Source organism: Narcine bancroftii, chromosome 6 (genome assembly GCF_036971445.1).
Source record: "Narcine bancroftii isolate sNarBan1 chromosome 6, sNarBan1.hap1, whole genome shotgun sequence".
Classification (NCBI taxonomy): domain Eukaryota; kingdom Metazoa; phylum Chordata; class Chondrichthyes; order Torpediniformes; family Narcinidae; genus Narcine; species Narcine bancroftii.
Genome location: NC_091474.1, coordinates 47224166 through 47242468, shown reverse-complemented (window position 1 = coordinate 47242468; position 18303 = coordinate 47224166). Strand labels below are relative to the sequence as shown.

Here is an 18303-nt window from a genome sequence, read left to right as displayed (position 1 = left end):
ATGTGTGTCATGGGACTCACTTTCATCATGGTCACTACCATCCATCCACACATATCCATCCCCAAACCAGGTGTTGATCCCCTCCCCCAGCTGGATAATGGCTCGGACCTTTCCTAGGTCAAGCTGTCAGCCACACCAGAGAGCTGCTGTGTTTCAATCAGCTTGAAAGCTGCCTCCATGACTTTCATTTCTAGGTTTGTCACTCGCACTTGGGTAGTCTACACTGCCTTCTGCAGAGCACAACAGGGATTCTGTATCCCTATCTCTCTGTGCATCCTGTTGGCCTAATTCTCCTGCATTTCACATTGGTTTCTGAGGAGAGACTCGCATGCACACACACACTCCTCGTGTGTATAGCCAAAACTTTGAACCCTGCTCCCAGCTCCAATTGTTGTGGTTGGAAAGTATCAGGTTCGATGGGTTCACAGAGAGACAAGTTTGAACACGTGTTACATTCAAAGGTAACTTTATTGAACACAGGGGAGACAAACAGGAAGACGTCAAATGATACTTAATGACTACTACTAAACAACTATATAGCCACTCACATCAGACCCAGGTTGGACTTCGATACCAGTGACCGCTCCTGCACATGTATGCCCTTCACAGACAGGGACTTTCAAACACACTCCCGGTTCCCTGTACCAGTGGAAATCTGGCTCTCTGCAAGCACTGATCTATCGCTGTACTACAGCTCAATTATAGTACATACCTTACCTGCAACTTCTCCAGCGATGTCCACAAAAGCGACCCGGCATGGAGTGATGTCCTGGTCTTGGACCAAGAGGCAGAGAGAGCAAAATGTAGTGTGCATCGATGTACCATTCCGTGATGGGTATTGCGCCAGCAATGACACAGAGTCATTTAAATGAGCCAATGGTAATGTGTGCACTAATGGGTGGCCGGTATCGAACCTTGATTGGCAGGTGATACGACTTCCAAACAAGTTTCAGACAGGGAGACCACATGTTCCTCCACAATTCACAGTCCATCTGTTTGCTACAAGGTGCTTGATGCACAGAGAGAACTGGGCTCCATGTGTTCCATTGCAGCCTGTGTTCCAAAAGGGCTGCACTGAGCTAATCTGATGAGATTAAAAACATTACTTGCAAATATTTGGGATAAGGCAGTGAACGTTATGACCACAGGAAAAACAAATGTCAAACTTCTCCAGATTTTAATGGGCAGAGTGGATATCAATATCAGATACTCTGCGTTTTTAAACCTGCTAGTCACTCTATTCCAATGGCTGCTTTGACTACAAAGTGCCAAGTTCCAGGAAGCATTTAGAAAATACAAATGAGCTGTAAGACAATTGTACCATTGAAAGAGTATAAACAAGTTTCACTGCTTTAAGAAATGTCTATATTAATCGAAGCATTTTATCCAATTGTTTATTTTCTTCGACATTTTACTTTCCCTGATAATTCAAGAATTGTTTCATTTCTGCCTAACAAAAATTAATGAGGTATTCTGGATAGATATGGTTTGCATCAAATATTACAAAAATCTTTGGATTCCATTTGTTGTCCACACAGCTATCGTAAAAGTTCACCAGGCTACCGTCTTTCGATGGAGGCCGAATATATTTCGGATATCCTGTAACATAGTCACCCACGAGAACTCGAGCAAGAAACATAGTTTTAAATTGTGGCTTCCATAGATGTGGCTGAAAAGTCATCTCACTCTTCTCATCAACGTGACAATAACTGCTGGAATACGAGGAATCGCGAGCAAAGTAAGTCCCTGTATAAAAAAAATTCAAAATATATAATAAATTCATATACTCTGAATTCTTGGACTAGCAAGTCCATAAGAACATGCAATTTTACTTGAAGTTGTCATGTCTTGTGAACTGCACTGTCATGAGAACAGGTTTACCTTTTCCATAGACGGTGGCATGGGCTCCATTTATTCTCCAATCAAAATTCTGCAAGCATATCGCTTCCACAAATTCATTCCTTGTGCCATGGAACAGCAATCTCTCATTCACTTCCAGCCCATTTCTCATTTTCTGCAAATGAACTTTTTTTCTGAAAAAGTTAAATATTGCCAAATATCAGAATGTCTGGATTAATAATACAAAACCTAGATTCTGGAGAAAATGGCTGAATACAATGGATAAAGCCTTGTCTGACAAAATGTGGAGGTAAGTAAACAAGAACATCTGCAGAGACTGGGGTCCCATGCAGTTCACAAAAGTGATGGAAAAACTCAGATCCCACAGCATCCATAGGACATAAAGGGCAGTTAACATTTGGGGCCTGAGCCCTTCATCAGTGATGTCAAAAATCAGGTAGACCCTTGACTAAAAAAGTAGGGGAAGAAGGGGGAGAGGAGCAGGCTTAGAGGTAGGAGGTAGGGAATTGTGGGGCTCTTCCTGTAGCAAGCAGGGCAAGAATATAGTAATTAAACCATTAACAAAGAGTTGAGTGGTGGTTCTCAACCTTTCTCTTTCCACTCACATAGCACCTTAAGTATTCCCTATGCCACAGGTGCTCTACGATTAGTAAGGGATTGCTTAAGGTGGGATGTGAGTGGGAAGAAAAAGTTTGAAAACCTCTGTTTTAATCATCCCTAATTGACTCGTTATGTGCACGGTTTCAGAACTCAAAAGGAAATGGGTCAATGACAATTTTTCTCCAGCAAAATATTTCAGTAACAATTGGATCTAGAGCAGTGATTCTCAACCTTCCCTTCCCATTCACATCCCACCTTAAGCAATCCCTTACTAATCACAGAGCACCGATGGCAAAGGGATTACTTAAAGTGGGATGTGAGTGGAAAAAAGGTTGAGAACCACAGAGTTAATGCTTTAATAAACAGCTTAGTAAGGACTTTTTAGTAAAATGGCAGACTAGAAAGTTATGCTTTGAGAAAACCATAGAAAGTATATTTTCTGTGGACAAGGAAGAAAGTCACATTAGTTAGAAAGCTGCGAAATATGTACATCATAATTAAATGACTTATTTAACTTGTACATTTTGTTACATACAGAAATATAGTCAAACAAAAGGAGTCTTCAAAATTAACAGCTGACAATCTTTCATTGTGACAGAAAGATAAGCAGGAACAGAGTTTCTCACAGCACGGAAACAGGCCATCTTGGCCCTTCTGATCCGCACCGAACCAAGTCCTCTCCTCTAGTCCCACCTACCTGCACCCTGCCCATAACCCTCCATTCCCCTCCCCATCCATATACCTATCCAATTTTTTTGTTAAATGACAAAACTGACCCTGCTGTCACTACTTCTCCCGGGAGCTCATTCCATACAGCCACCACTCCCTGAGTGAAGAAGATCTCCCTGAGTGAAGAAGTTCCCCCCAAAAAGCTGACAGAAGCAAAAATATTGAATTGCCAATTAGTCAATAATTTGTGCCAATTAGTGAGCCTCTTGAGCCAAGACCTTATTGAACCCCACGTAGTCATTGGTCCCAGTTTACTATATAAATCACACCTGAAACCTGTGTGAGCTGAGTGGGTACACAGTACAGTACTCTTCCTTGTACCTCCTCATTCCCACTAGCATCACTGTAGATGAAGAAATAAACTGTTTGTATTTTAAACTGGTTCTGTGGATCTGTATTCTTTATTCACAGATTTATTCCAAGTACTGTGTGACTTTAACAGTAATAGGCAGATACAGTGGAAGAGTAAAGAAAAAAGAAACTGAGAAGTGATGGGGGGATGGGGTTAGAGGGCTAAGCAAGATAGCTCACTGATATAAGGGGGGTAGGGAGCTGGAGGAAGAGACAGAGGGGTAAGGGAGAGAGATAGAGCCTGGGGGAGGGGATTGATGGAAATTGAAGGTTGATATTGATGCCAACTGGTTGGAGACTGACGAGACAGAATACAAGGTGTTGTTCCTCCAATTTGTGAGCGGCCGCAATGTGGCAGCACGTGAGACCAGGGACCGACATGTCGGTGAGGCAATGGTGTGTGGAATCAGTGGTTAGCCACTGCGAGGTCTTTGCTGCTGTGTCCAGAAGAAGGGGAAAGGGGGAGGAGTACAGGCCAACAGCCAAAAGGGCATAGGATGGTAGGAGAGAATAGCTGAGAACTGAGATGCAGACCAGGAGATTGCTTCGTGGAGCACCTCGGCTCTGTTCACAGAGATAGCTGGGGTCTGCCAGTGGTAACCCATTTCAGTTCTGTGCCCCATTCCCATGGTGACATGTTGGTCCAGTGTTTCACGCACTGTCAAACTGAGACCAGCTGCAAATTGAAAGAACACTACCTCATATTTCATCTGGTCACCCTCCATCCAGAAAGCTTTAACATCAACCTCTCCAGTTTCCATTAGCCCCCCTCTTTCCCTATCCTTCTATCTCCTCCAGCTCTGCATTCAGAGTCCCCCAACCTCTGATCAATTCTCCGTTTTTCTCTCCTGCCCTCCTATCCATAGCCATCTATGGCCTTTTGGATGTTGGCCTGTTCTCTGCCCCCTTCCCGTCTTCCCTCCCCCACCCCACTTTTTTTATTCAGATTCCTTCCTGCTTTTTGCTCATAGCTTGATGAAGGGCTCAGGCCTGAAACGTTGGTTATATCTTTGTCTCCTATGGAGACTGCAAGACCTGCTGAGTTTCTCCAGCATTCTAGAACAATATTTGCTGGTCACAGCAAAACACATTGGGACCATTAACACTAATTCTATTAAGGTGAGCATGGTAGGCGGCGGGGGGGGGGGGTGGGTTCTAAAACTAAAGGGCATGACTACAAGCTCCAGTTTTAGTAAAATAGGATTATCCTTGTAAGGGATAGTATAGACAGGAGGAACTGAATGGTCACAATTAACATTTAACATTTCACACAAGCACCATCACAAGTCACAGCCCAGCAATAATTCGCTGCATTGGAAGAAATGAGGGAAGGATTGCTTAAGGTGGGATGTGAATGGGAAGGGAAGGGAAGGTTGAGAACCACTGCTCTAGACCCAATTGTTACTGAAATATTTTGCTTGAGAAAAATAATCATTGGTCCATTTCCTTTGGAGTTATGAAATGGTGCACATAACGAGTCAATGAGGTACAATTAAAACAGTGGATTTCAAACTTTTTTCTTTCTACCCACATCCCACCTTAAGCAATCCCTTACTAATGGCATAGCACTGATGGCACAGGGAATACTTAAAGTGGGATGTGAGTGGGAAGAAAAAGGTTTAGAACCACTGATGTAGAGGGTAATGAATAGTGTCAAAGGCAGCTGAAAAGGACAAGCAGAGGTAGATTATCTTTGTCACAGAGGACGTCGGTACTTTTGGGAAGAAACCTAGTGAATAGGATTTGCTCATGGAATTCCGTTATACATCAAGGAATTGGAGCTAGAGTCAGATGAACTCAGGATTATCTGTGAGGCTGAGAGAGTAGTCAGAGTTTGCAGCTGTAGGGTGTGTTCACACCTTAGGTGCAGGCTGCCGGTGACTACTAGGTAAAGGAAATAAGCAGGTAGTGTAGAGTTCCCTTGTATCCATTCCCCCTGTCAACAGGTTTACTGCTTTGGATACTGTTGAGGAGGATAACCTATCAAGGGGAACAGGAGCACCCAGGTCAGCAGTACCACAACTGGCTCTGGGGCTTAACAGGGAAGGGTTAAGTCAGCTAGAGAGAAGGTCAGATAGATTTAACTGTCAGGGACATGTGACCGTCCTGTGGTAGTACGAGATTCCAGGATCAAGGATTTCTCTGAGTGAGTACACATCATTGCAAGAGGCAAGGGTGAATGTGGTTCATGTTGGTACTAATGACAGTTAGGAAGGACAATGTATTGCTGAAGAATGATTTCAGGGTGCTTCAGGACTGGTAAGGTAAGAAATAAGCTGAGAATTCATCCTTTGCTGTAAGTGGCTGATAAATGCCTAAGGAACTAGTGTAGGAGGGAGAACTTCAGATATATGGATCAGTGGGCTCTCTTCTGAGGCAGATGAGACCACTACAAGAGGAATGTGTTATACCCAAACTGGAGGGGAACAAAGTTATTATCATTATCTGACTGTACATGTTACAACCAGATGAAACAGCATTTCTTCAGGCCCATGGTGCACACACATGATATACAGCACATAATATTTACATTCCTGTACATACAAAAAATAGAATATAAAATATATTGGAATAATTTACTTGTTTCATTTACATTATAAGAAACTCAAGGTGACAGGATACCATTCATCAATCTCACAGGCATTTCCCAGTCTGGCAGCCCTGATGGTAGTAGGTCAAAGATACTGTGTGATGTATGGTAATAATTCTCAACAATTTGTGGAGCCTTATTTAAGCAACATTCCCAGTGAATGTCATCAATAGAGGAAGGGAAGTCCCAGTGATCTTCGCAGATCTTCTGTTTTGAACTCTGGGATGTATTCCACATGGTGAATTGATAGCATGAATTCAAAATTGGTTGTGCCACCGAAGTCAGGGGTCGTGGACGGAGTGTATTATTTTGGCTGGAGAGCCATGAAATCTGCTGGGACCAGTATTGGGACATTTGTTTATGAAAAGTTTGGAGATGACATTAAGATTGGAGGTTCAAAGTGTATTGCAGTTTCTTGGAAGTCTGACTCCTATCTAGGTATGGCACACTGGAATGTAGAAATGCATCGCTGTGTTCCCCTTGAGAAAATTACTTACAACCTAAGAAATAAGTATGGCATATTTGGAGACCCTATTTACATATCTCAGGTGTAAATCTTTAGTTGAATTTATTCCAGTCCTTGAGTTAACATTAACCTTCTCTAAAGGAGAAGATTAGTTAAATAATAAATTGAAATCCGTGGAGTGAAAGGCACTTTCCAGTGACCTTTCTTATTTTTCCATTCTATTCTTTTTTCTTTTTCTCTTCTCACACACTTAAAGGGATTACTTAAAGTGGTGTGTGAGTGGAAAGTTAAAGGTTGAGAACCATTGCTCTACATTGATGCCATTCCACTAATACCCATCTGAATTGGACTGCACTCATCTGGTTCCATTCTTATTTATCGAGTCATCTCCTTCAATAATCTTTCTTCTTCCATCTGCAGCATCTCCTCAAAGGTCTTCAAGGAATCTATTATTGCCTCCTCTAATTTCTCAACCATTTGTTGCCCAACAAGATCATCTACAAATTCATACTCAAATGACTTTGCTCTGCCTCACTATAACATTCTTAATCTGTGCAGTATCACTGGTTTCTCCAACACTAGAAATGGATAAGTAGGGGGATGAAACCTTGGTTTCATCTACCACTGTCATGAGGAGCACAGAACTAGATGTTAAATTTTGGCAAAACACGGAATTCTTTTCCTACAAGAAAAATACAAAGATCGTTCTAATCATCAGTAGATACATTTTTCTCATTAAGAAAAAGTGTTGATAAAATCCAAACCAAATGAGATAGGCCTCAGTATTACCTGCAGTAGAACTCCCACAAATCTAAATTCTGAATTCTTTGAACTTGCTTGATTCGGTTCTGATCCATTGTTTGTCCAAAGAGTTTTGCCACTTCCTGATATTCATTTGAAGTGTTATGCAATGGAAAGAGCTATAAATAAGAGTTTATAAGTAAAATTAATTGGTTCGGATGCATGTAGGGTTTTTGAAATCAGGTGCATGAAATTACCTACCTGGTATGGTTTGTCTTGATCTATATTCTCCCAGTGCAAGGGAATGGGAATTTTTTCATTTCCACATATAAAACTTTGAAAGATGTCAGAACAGATATTAAAATTACTATTCCATACCATAAATAAAAATAGAATATATAATATAGAGCACAGAACAGTACAATACAGACTTTTCAGCCCACAATGTTGTGCTAAATTATATAAACCACATTCAATCTAACCCCCTTCCTCCCTTAGACCATTTTTTCTTACATCCATGTGCCTATCGAAGAGGATTTTGAATTCCCTATTGTACCAACCTCCACCACCACCCTGGGCCATGCTTTCCAGGCACTCACCACTACATTGTTAAAAACTCTCTCTGACATCTCACATTCCTCCACTCACCTTAGACTGATGTCCTCTGTTACTGGCCATTACTCCCCTAGGAAAATGGTGTTGGCTGTCCACTCTATCTGTCCCTTTCATAATCTTATACACCTCTGTTAAATCACCTCATCCTCTAGCTTGCTCAGTCTTTCTTCATAAGACATGTTCTTTTATCCAGTTCAATATCCCGGTAAAACCCTTTGCACCCTCTAAACCTTCCATATCCTTTCTCAGAGGTGATCAGAAGTGAACTCAATACAGTTTGAATTCATTATTAACTGATGGTACATGCACAATCTGATGAAATAGCAAGTTTGTGGACCACAATGCACACACATTGCACAGAACATAATAATCACTCATATATAATTTAAATAAAGATGCATAAATATTTTGGGATGATTTACTTGGTTACAGGATACTGTTCAATTTCATAGCCTTTGGGAAGAGGCTCTTCCCCAGCCAGTCAGCCCTGATTTTGATGCTTCTGCTCCTCCTTCCTGGTGGTAGGGATCAAGGATATTGTGCGCTGGATGGAAAGAGTCATCTGTAATTCTTTGAGTCCCATTTAAGCCACGCTTCCAGTAAATGTGGTCAATATAGCAAAGGGAGACCCAGTGATCTTCTCAGCCATTTTGATGATCCTCTCCATTGCCTGCTTTGTAGCTACTATACCATGCATGATGCTTTCAGCTGGACGCTCTCAACTGTGTTAAGATGGGAGCCGATAGCCTTGCCCTCCTCAGCCTCCTTAGGAAGTGTACGCACTGCTGCGTCTTCTTGACTAATGAGATATTGTGTGTGTTCCTTGGTGTGCTTATAGGTCGTCCTTCATATGCATACCAAGGAACTTTGTGCTCTCCACGATGGAACAATGAATGTGTAATAGAGAATGGTTAACCTTCTAAATTAAAATTTTTAAAAATTAGACATACAGCATGGTAACAAGCCCATTTGGGCCCATGAGTCCATGCCATCCAATTTACACCCCAGGTACGCTTCGAACAGTGGAAGCAAACTGGAGCCCCAGGGGAAAATCCAGGCAGACACGGGGGAGAACGTACAAACTTCTTACAGACAGCATGGGACTCGAACCCTGGTTCAGATTGTTGGCACTGTATAGGTGTTGCACTAACCGCTATGCCAATCGTGCTACTCCAGCATCCTCCTGAAGTCCACAATCATTTAAACAGAGTTTAACCAGCTCTAACATTAAGGTTTGCGAGAGAGCTACAACATTACCTTGAGGCTCCTGAACTAAATCTCCTGACGAATGAAGGTCAGTACACCATATGGCATTGTAACCATCCTTTTAACATAAGCAGCAACCTTGCGGATCTATGAACTTGTATCTCCACAATGCTAAGAATTGTGCCATTAACCATGTACTTAGCCTTCAAGTTTATTCTTCCAAAGTGCATCAATTCACACATTTCTGGATTGAACTTCATCTGTCACTCTCTGCCCAACTCTGTATCCTATCTGTATCCCGTTGTAATCTATGACAACCTTTTAAATAAAAATTAGACTGACAACACGGTACAGGCCATTTTGGCCCATGAACTTGTTCTGCCCAACGGCACCCAGATAAGTTTTGAATGGTGGGAAGACCCCAGGGAAAACCCATGCAGACATGGGGAGAATGTAGAGACTCCTTATAGACAGCATGAGATTTGAACCCCAGTCCGATCCCTGGCACTGTAATAGCATTGCGCTAATCTCTATGCTAAACTTGCCGCCCTAATTAGTTCATCCAAACTTCACTGCTTGTCTCCTAGTTCATACCAAGTCCCATTCACTCACCACTTCTGTGATTGCTGACCTATTCTGACAACTAGCAAGGATGGCCCAATCTTACAATTCATATCCTGGTTTTCAAATTGCTCTACCGTCTTGCTGTCCTTCTGTAACCTTCCACAACCCTCCAAGGACTTAGAGCTTATCCATCCTTGAACTCATTTCTACTTTTCTACGTCAAGCGCAACCACCATTGGATGGTTGGTCTGCTGTTGATATGCATTGACCAAACTAATCAATCAAAGTATATTTCTATTTTTAATAAAACCTGTTTGATCAACATGTATCAATTTAGGTAAATATTTGGCAAGTCAGTTTGCTAACACTTTTGCTATAATTTGATAATAGACATTCAATAAAGAAATAGGTCTATACAAAGACACTTTCAATGGGTCTCTATCTTTTTTCAGGATTACAGTAATTAAAGCACTAGTGCAAGATTCTGGTAACTCATGCTGTTCAGTCACTTGTTGTAATACCTTCTCAAACACTGAAGATAAATCTTCATAAAAAGTTTTATAAAATTCCACCGAAAACCCATCATCGCCTGGTGACTTCCCATTGGGAATCTCCAACATAGTCGCCTTAATCTCTAATTCTATAAACGGAGCTTCGAGATCCATAACATCCTCCTCTTCTAATGCTGGTAACGCTAACTTAGATAAATAAGAATAGAACCACTATCCTGTTTCCCCTCAGAAGTATATAACTTTTTATAAAATGAATAAAACTGGTCATTAATTTCCTGAGTTTTATAGGTAACCATTGAATTCTTTTTTACAGCATTAATAGTCCGTGAAACCTGTTCCAGCTTTAACTGCCATGCCCTTATGTGCCCTCTCACCCAACTCATAATAACACTGCTTAGATCGATTAATTAAATGTTCAAATTGATAAGTCTGCAATGTATTATAACGCAATTTCAGTTTAGCCAAAGCCACTTTTTAAAAATCTTCTGTCACTTCCTTCTGAAATTCCTTCTCCAATTCATCAATTTGCTTTTCTAATTCTAAACTTTCTGCTATATACTGCCTCTTAACTTTAGTGGTATAACTAATAATCCATCCTCTCAAGTAAGCTTTTAATGCATCCCACAACACAAAATGACTTTCTACTGAATTAGCATTCAGTCAAAAACAAAGTAATCTGTTCGTTAACAAAGGTAACAAATTCTGTTTTTTTCAACAACATTGTGTTAATTCTCCATCTATAAGATGAATGTACCACTTCTGAACTTACGCAAGAAAAAAATAATAAAGGATGATCTGATATAACCTTGCTTTTATATTCCGCCTGTAATATCCTTCCTTGTAAATGTGCCGATACTAAAAAAAAATCTATTTTAGAAAATGAATCATGTCGAGATGAGTAAAAAGAGAAATCCTTCTCTGTAGGATTGATCCTTCTCCAAATATCTACCAGATTTAAATCCTTCATCAAGGCCCCAATTTGTATCGCCATCTTTGATTTCTTTATACTTTTTGAGGATCTATCCAGCAAAGGATCCAAGACACAATTAAAATCTCCCCCAACTAAAATATTTTCATTAGCTTGATTTAACAACAAAAAAGCATCCGAAATAAAACACTCATCATCCACGTTAGGTGCATAAACATTAAGCAAAGTCCAAGATTCAGTAAAAACTTTACAATTCACCCTTAAAACCCTTCCAACATTCCCTTCCATAGTTTGTAATTCAAAAGGCAAATTCTTATGAATTAAAATTGCTACACCTCTTGCCTTAGAATTAAATGAAGAAAAAAAACACATGCCCAACCCAATCTCTCTTCAACTTCAAATGTTCTTTTTCAGTCAAATGTGTTTCTTGTAAAAAGGCAATATCAATTTTCATTTTCTTGATATAAGCCAAAACTCACTTTCGCTTGATTGGATTATTTAACCCCTGAACATTAAAAGTTGCAAATTTCAAATTAGACATCCTGATAAACTAACAATATAATCACTTACTACAAAATATCGCTCCCCTTATAGTAACTTAAAACCACTCTCCCTCCCCAAATATTAAAAATGTTAAAAAAATTATTCCCCCCAAAAAAATATCCAAAGCCCTAAAAAACTGGGTGTGGTAAACCCCACTAGTGGCAGATGACTATCAAAGATTTCAGTGCCATCCACCCCCCAGCCAGAAATACATCATTCACATAAATACAATCCAGTACTGTAAATATATTCAACCCAATGACTCCATTCCCAATGATCGTTCCGGATCTTCAATGTCAATAAGACTTTCTTTCTTTCCATTTCTTTCCATTTTTCCCCATTCTGCCCATTTCCATTTCCATTTGTTCTCTTTTTAGGCGACGGTGGCGAAACTCTTCCATGTCCTCGTAAATCCGGTAATGAATTACCAAAAATTAATGCATCATGGTCATTCTCAAAAAAATGAGATTGAAAGTTGCCATAAAAGACTTTTAACATGGCAGGGTATCAGAAAGCAAATTTATAACCCTTTTGCCACAGTACTTCTTCAGCCGAATTAAATTCCCGTTGTCGCCTAATAATCTCCTGACTCAGATCTGTGTAAAAAATTACTGTTATTTTGAGTCATCATTGGAGATTGACTTTGTCGTCCCTTCTGTCCCGCCCACCATAGTATCATTTCTCTGTCCTGATAGTTCAGGCACCGATCTACGACCGCCCGTGGCGGTTTCTTCCATAATGTTCTATGTGCCCTCTCCAATACTAAGCCTTCCGAAAAAATCTCTTTGCCCAACACCTCGGGAATCCAATTCTTGAAAATTTTTATTGGATCAGACCCTTCAATGTCTTCTGGGAGACCCACAATTTTCACATTATTTCTCCGACTTTGATTTTCTAATGAATTGATTTTTTTTCAGTAAGCCTTTCTTCTGGATTCCCCAATCCACAAAAGAATCTTCCACTTTCTCCATTTTTTCCTTATTACGTTCAACTTGAATTTTACATTCAGAAAAAGCTGTTTCAATTTAAAAACATTTTTTTTGCACTGTATCCACTGATTTAATACATTTACTGACATCCCTCTTAACTGTAGATACATCTTCAGACATATTAGATATTTTAGTTGTCACATCCAGAAATCCTTGAGTCATTTGTTTAAACATATTGTCCATTTGATAAGCAATCCCTTCCAAGACTGTGCAGACTCCATTCCAGATTCCAATTCCACATTTTGAGGCCTTCCTTCTCTGGACACCACCTCCAATTGTTCCCGTGAAATGCTCATTAAAGGTAAGTCTTCCTCTTCTTCCAGCGTTGTCGGTCCTTTCCCGGTGCGGCTGGGGGTCTGCACACCTGACGGCAGTATCTCGACCATGTCGAGATGCTGCCGCTCGGCCCCCCCACAGCCCACACTCGATCCAGTAGTTCATGGACCCATGAAGCACCACATATGTCCAGTAAGGCCAGGGACTGCGCAGAGGCGGCTTCCGACGCCATTCTCTGCGTCCCCAGCCCACCTGACGGCAGCCTGGATTCAAGGGCTCCTCTCAGCCGGGTCGCCCGCGTGCCTGATATCGCGAACGCACGGATCGATTCTGGCCGAGCTCGTCATCATGCCGGCGCCATCTTGTGGAGACCAAGATCGGCGCCTGTGTAATACTCAGCCTGCCAGGAGTTCTCTGTGCCTTGGAGGTTCCAAACGACAAGTCCGTAGCCTCAGTTGAACAGGTAGGCCTCAAGTCTTCAGCACTTTTAAAATGCAATTTCTTCTGTAGTTGAGCTTTCGTTTTTTTAACATTAGTCGCCATTATGACCCACTAATATTCCAAAAATAAAGATACAACTTTTAATCACTTATATAAACTTTAAAGACGGGTGCTTCAAAAAGTGGCTGAGGAAGGGTGGGATCACACGTCTGCCCTCTATGCCATCTTGCCACGCCCCCCCACCATCCAACTCTTTCTTGAAAGCAACCAGAGAATTGGCCTCCACTGCCTTCTGAGACAGAGCTTTCCACAGATCCACGCCCTCATGGTGGAAAGGATTTTCTTCAGCTCCATTCAAAATGGCCTACCCCTTATTCTTAAACTGTGGCCTCTGGTTCTGGACTCCCCCCCAACATTGGGAACATGTTTCCTTCATGTCCAATCCCTTATACAGGTACACGATCCTTTATCCGGACTTCTAAAATTTGGAAAGCTCCAAAATCCAGTAAGTGGGGAGAGAGGTGGCTAGCGCTTGGGGGGAGGTGGCCGGCGCTTAGGGGGAGGTGGCCAGCAGTTGGGAGAGATGGCCAGGCAACTGGAAGGGGGTGGGGGTGGATATGGCAGCACAATTTGGGTGGGCTTTCTGAAATCCGGAAAAATCTGAAAATCGGAACACACTGTGCCCAAAAGGTTCCGGATAAAGGATCGTGTACCTGTATGTTTCAATCAGATCCCCTCTCATCCTTCTAAATTCCAGTGTATTCAAGCCCAATCACTCCAATCTTTCAACATATGACAGTCCTGCCATCCCACAAATTAACCTCATGAACCTACGCTGCACTCAATGTCACAGTCATTCCAAGAGTCCTTCCTCAAACTTGGGAGACCAAAACTGCAAACACTCCAGGTGTGGTCTCACAAGGGCCCTGTACAACTGCAGAAGGACCACTTTGCTCCTATTCTCAACTCCCCTTGTTATGAAGGCCAACATGCCATTAGCTTTCTTCACTGCCTGGTGTACCTGCACGCTTACTTTCCTAACGAAACCATTCAGATAGTAATCTGCCTTCCTGTTTTTGCCATGAAAGTGGATAACCTCACATTTATCCACATTAACCTGGATCTGCTATGCATCTGCCCACTCACCCAACCTGACCAAGTCACCCTGCATTCTCATAACATCCTTACATTTAACACTGCCACCCACCTCTCCTCTTATCATATTCAATTAACACCTTTTGTTGACCTGGACTCTTTCCCCAACCAGCTTTGTCTTTATTCTGATGCCTTCTCATTCTTTGATCATTCCTTGATGAAGGGTTCAAGCCTGAAAGGTTGGTAATATATCTTTACCTCTTATGGATGCTGCGAGACTAGATGAGGTCCTCCAGCATTTCTGTGTGTTTTTACTACAATCACAGCATTTGCAAATTTTGTGTTTCACGCAGCACTATTAATACAACTGTTAAGCCATTCATTTTAAAGTTCTATTCATCAAGACAACCCAAATTTGCTATTCCTGTGTGTTGGAATTGTCAATGCCTTTGTATATCTTTGCAGATTTAAAAAAAACAGGCTATATTCTGCAAAGATTAAGAACAATGCGTGATGACGGTCTCCATTTGTGGTGTCACTTGAGAAGATTCTACACCAGCTGTCTGCATTTGACCAATAGCTGCCAAACTCCATGCTAGTTCACCACCCTAATTCTTAATTCTTCTTCCATAAAATGCACACATCCCAACCCATTTATGCTTCAGGCACTGCCTTCCTCACCATCTTACTACACATACCGTCTTTTTCTTTGGCTTGGCTTCGCGGACGAAGATTTATGGAGGGGTATGTCCACATCTGCTGCAGGCTCATTGGTGACTGACAAGTCCGATGCAGGACAGGCAGGCACGGTTGCAGCGGTTGCAAGGGAAAATTGGTTGGTTGGGGTTGGGTGTTGGGTTTTTCCTCCTTTGTCTTTTGTCAGTGAGGTGGGCCTTCTTCAAAGGAGGTTGCAGCCTACCGAACTGTGAGGCGCCAAGATGCACGGTTGGAGGCGATATCAGCCCACTGGCGGTGGTCAATGTGGCAGGCACCAAGAGATTTCTTTAGGCAGTCCTTGTACCTCTTCTTTGGTGCACCTCTGTCTCGGTGGCCAGTGGAGAGCTCGGCATAGAACACGATCTTGGGAAGGCGATGGTCCTCCATTCTGGAGATGTGACCCACCCAGCGCAGTTGGATCTTCAGCAGCGTGGATTCGATGCTTGCGGATTCTGCCAGCTTGAGTACTTCGATGTTGGTGATGAAGTCATTCCAATGAATGTTGAGGATGGAGCGGAGACAGCGCTGATGGAAGCGTTCTAGGAGCTGTACGTGATGCCGGTAGAGGGCCCATGATTCGGAGCCGAACAGGAGCGTGGGTATGACAATGGCTCTGTACACGCTGATCTTTGTGTGTTTCTTCAGGTCATTGTTTTTCCAGACTCTTTTGTGTAGTCTTCCAAAGGCGCTATTTGCCTTGGCATACCGTCTACTTTTTCACTAACTGCTCCATCATCTGGCCTAACACTGTAAACCCTAATCCCCTGCCAAGCTTGGTTAAACCCTCCCTAAATCAGTCTAATGAATTTCATTCACCTGGTCGAGCAAGTAGATCCATTCTTCAGTGAGGAGACCAAAACTACACAGAGTCAAGAATGCCTTTGCCAGGAATTTGTGAAAATAGATCTAGCAAGACTTCCATACTTCTGGACTCAGTAGAGCAAGCATGCCAATTGTCTTCTTAACTGCATGCACCACCTGCATGTTTGTTTTCAGTGACACCCAAGTCTTGCAGTATCAATATTTGTCAGTCCATCATGTAATAAGTAATGGTCTTCTTTCGATTTTCCATGGTAAAGTGAAAACTTCACACTTCTCCATGCATTACTGGATCAGTTTTATATTTTCAACTCGTCAAAATAACCTTGAAATCTTTTGCACCCAACTGCAAAATTAGAAATATTACATCAGGTTCCATAAACCATAGAGCACCACAGGCCCTTCAGCCCATCTAATCTATGCCAAACTATTTATTTTGCCTAGTCCCATCAACGTGCATCCCTCCAATCCATGCAACTTTCCAATCTTCTCTCTAATGTCAAAATTGAACCCAGATTCACCATCTCAGCTGGCAGCTCATTGCATACTCTCACTATCCCTCTAAGTGAAGAATTTCTCTCTGACATTCCCCTTACACATTTCACTTTTCACCCTCTGTGGAAAAAATCCTGTTTGCATTTACCCTATCCATACCACTCATTCTCCTATGCTCCAGGGAATACAGTCCTAACTATTCAACCTTTCTCTATAATCACTCTTCAAGTCCTGGCAACATCCTTATAAATTTTCTCTACACCCTTTCAATCTGACATCTTTCCAGCAGGTGATTAAAACTGCATACTCCAAAAACTCCAAATTTAGGCTCACCAATGTCTGAAACAACTTATGTATTTAATACTTTGATTTATGAAGGCCAATGTCAGATTAGATACGATTTACTGTCATGTAATAAAAGAAATGTTACATTACACAAAATGGTCTTTAATCTGTCAATGAGGCAAGCAAAGATTTGCCATTAATATTGCCCGATGCCCCTTACAGTCAGAGAAAGGGAAGCAAAAGAGAATCTGAGTGCCTCCAGTGCTCTCGCAGCCTTTGCCACCGCTTAAGCCGCCAATGCAGTTCAAACCATCACCCGAGGCCAGATCCAAACCTCCAACCCGATGAGGAAGCATTTAGGGAGCCATTCTTGCCCTCAGCACCCTCTCGAATCCCGGTTCCATACCTGGTTCTTATGAGCCAATCTCTGGTGTGAGTCCTTGGACCTCAAGTTGCCAGCAACATGCAGCCCACAAGTCGCCATCGGTTGGCCACCTCTGTTTGTCCTTCAGACACTGGGCCCCTTGTTGGTCTGCCACCTGGTCACAGTCCTCAGTCCAATTCTGATAGTTTTAATGTCGCAAACTTACACTACAACCCTACCTACTTGTTACCCCACTTTTGAAGTATCTATATTCCGAGATCCCTCTGCTCTACATTCACTGTGCATATCCCACCCATGTTAGACTTCCCAAATGCTCTTGAGGAAGTAGAGATGCTCATGCAATTTCTTGGCTATTGCACCAGTGTGTGTGGATCAGGATAAGACATGTTTACACCGAGGATTTTATACCTGTCTTCTATCTCCACCTTTGCACTGTTGTACAGACTAGGGAGTGAGCTCTGGTCTTCTTCTGGACTAGCTTCTTGGACTAGCTGACAATGAAAGGTTATTGTCCTGGCACTAATCCCACCATCTCCCTTCTGTACTCCAACTAGTCATCATTTGAGATCCTGCCTGGAATGGTGGTATCATCTGCAAATTTATAAATGGAGCTGAGTGGAGTTTGGCCATGCAGTCATGAATGTTCAGGGAGGGCAATCAGGGACTAAGTGCACAGCTTTGCTGTGCCCCAGTGTTGAGAACAATCGTGTAGGAGGTGATGCCACCAATCATCACTTATTATAGCCTGTGGGATAGAGAGAACAGATCCAATTGCAGAGAGGAGGGCTTGGATTAAGCTCGTGGAGTTTGGAACCATTGTGTTGAAGGTGAAGGTATAGTCATCTGACATAGGTATCCTTGCTATTCAGGTGTCCAAAGTCTAAGTGTACGGCCAAGGAAATGGACCTGTTGAAATGGTAGGCCAATTGGAGTGGATCGAGGGTGACTGGAATAAATGTGAGCAATGACCAATCTTGAAGCACTTCATTAAGGTGGACTTCAGAACAACCGGCCAGTACTCATTTAGGTCCATCACTGCATTCTTCTTCAGCACTAGGATTCTACTGGCCTTCAAGAAGCAGGTGGGTACTTCTGC

At 42.1% G+C, this 18303-nt stretch overlaps 1 protein-coding gene across 11 annotated transcripts in view; it reads right to left on the bottom strand.

Moving 5' to 3' along the window:
• Positions 1 to 449: 449 nt before the first annotated feature.
• Positions 450 to 18303, bottom strand: part of LOC138736045 (protein mono-ADP-ribosyltransferase PARP11) — an 89177-nt gene continuing 71323 nt past the window's right edge. For all 11 annotated transcript variants that reach the window (XM_069884883.1, XM_069884875.1, XM_069884874.1 and 8 more), the window contains 4 exons: positions 7599 to 7671; positions 7386 to 7516; positions 1882 to 2033; positions 450 to 1746 (listed from right to left, as the gene is read on the bottom strand). In XM_069884883.1, coding sequence (XP_069740984.1) covers positions 1451 to 1746; positions 1882 to 2033; positions 7386 to 7516; positions 7599 to 7671 — 652 coding nt within the window. In that variant the 3' untranslated portion in view covers positions 450 to 1450. The remainder of the gene's footprint in view (positions 1747 to 1881; positions 2034 to 7385; positions 7517 to 7598; positions 7672 to 18303) is intronic.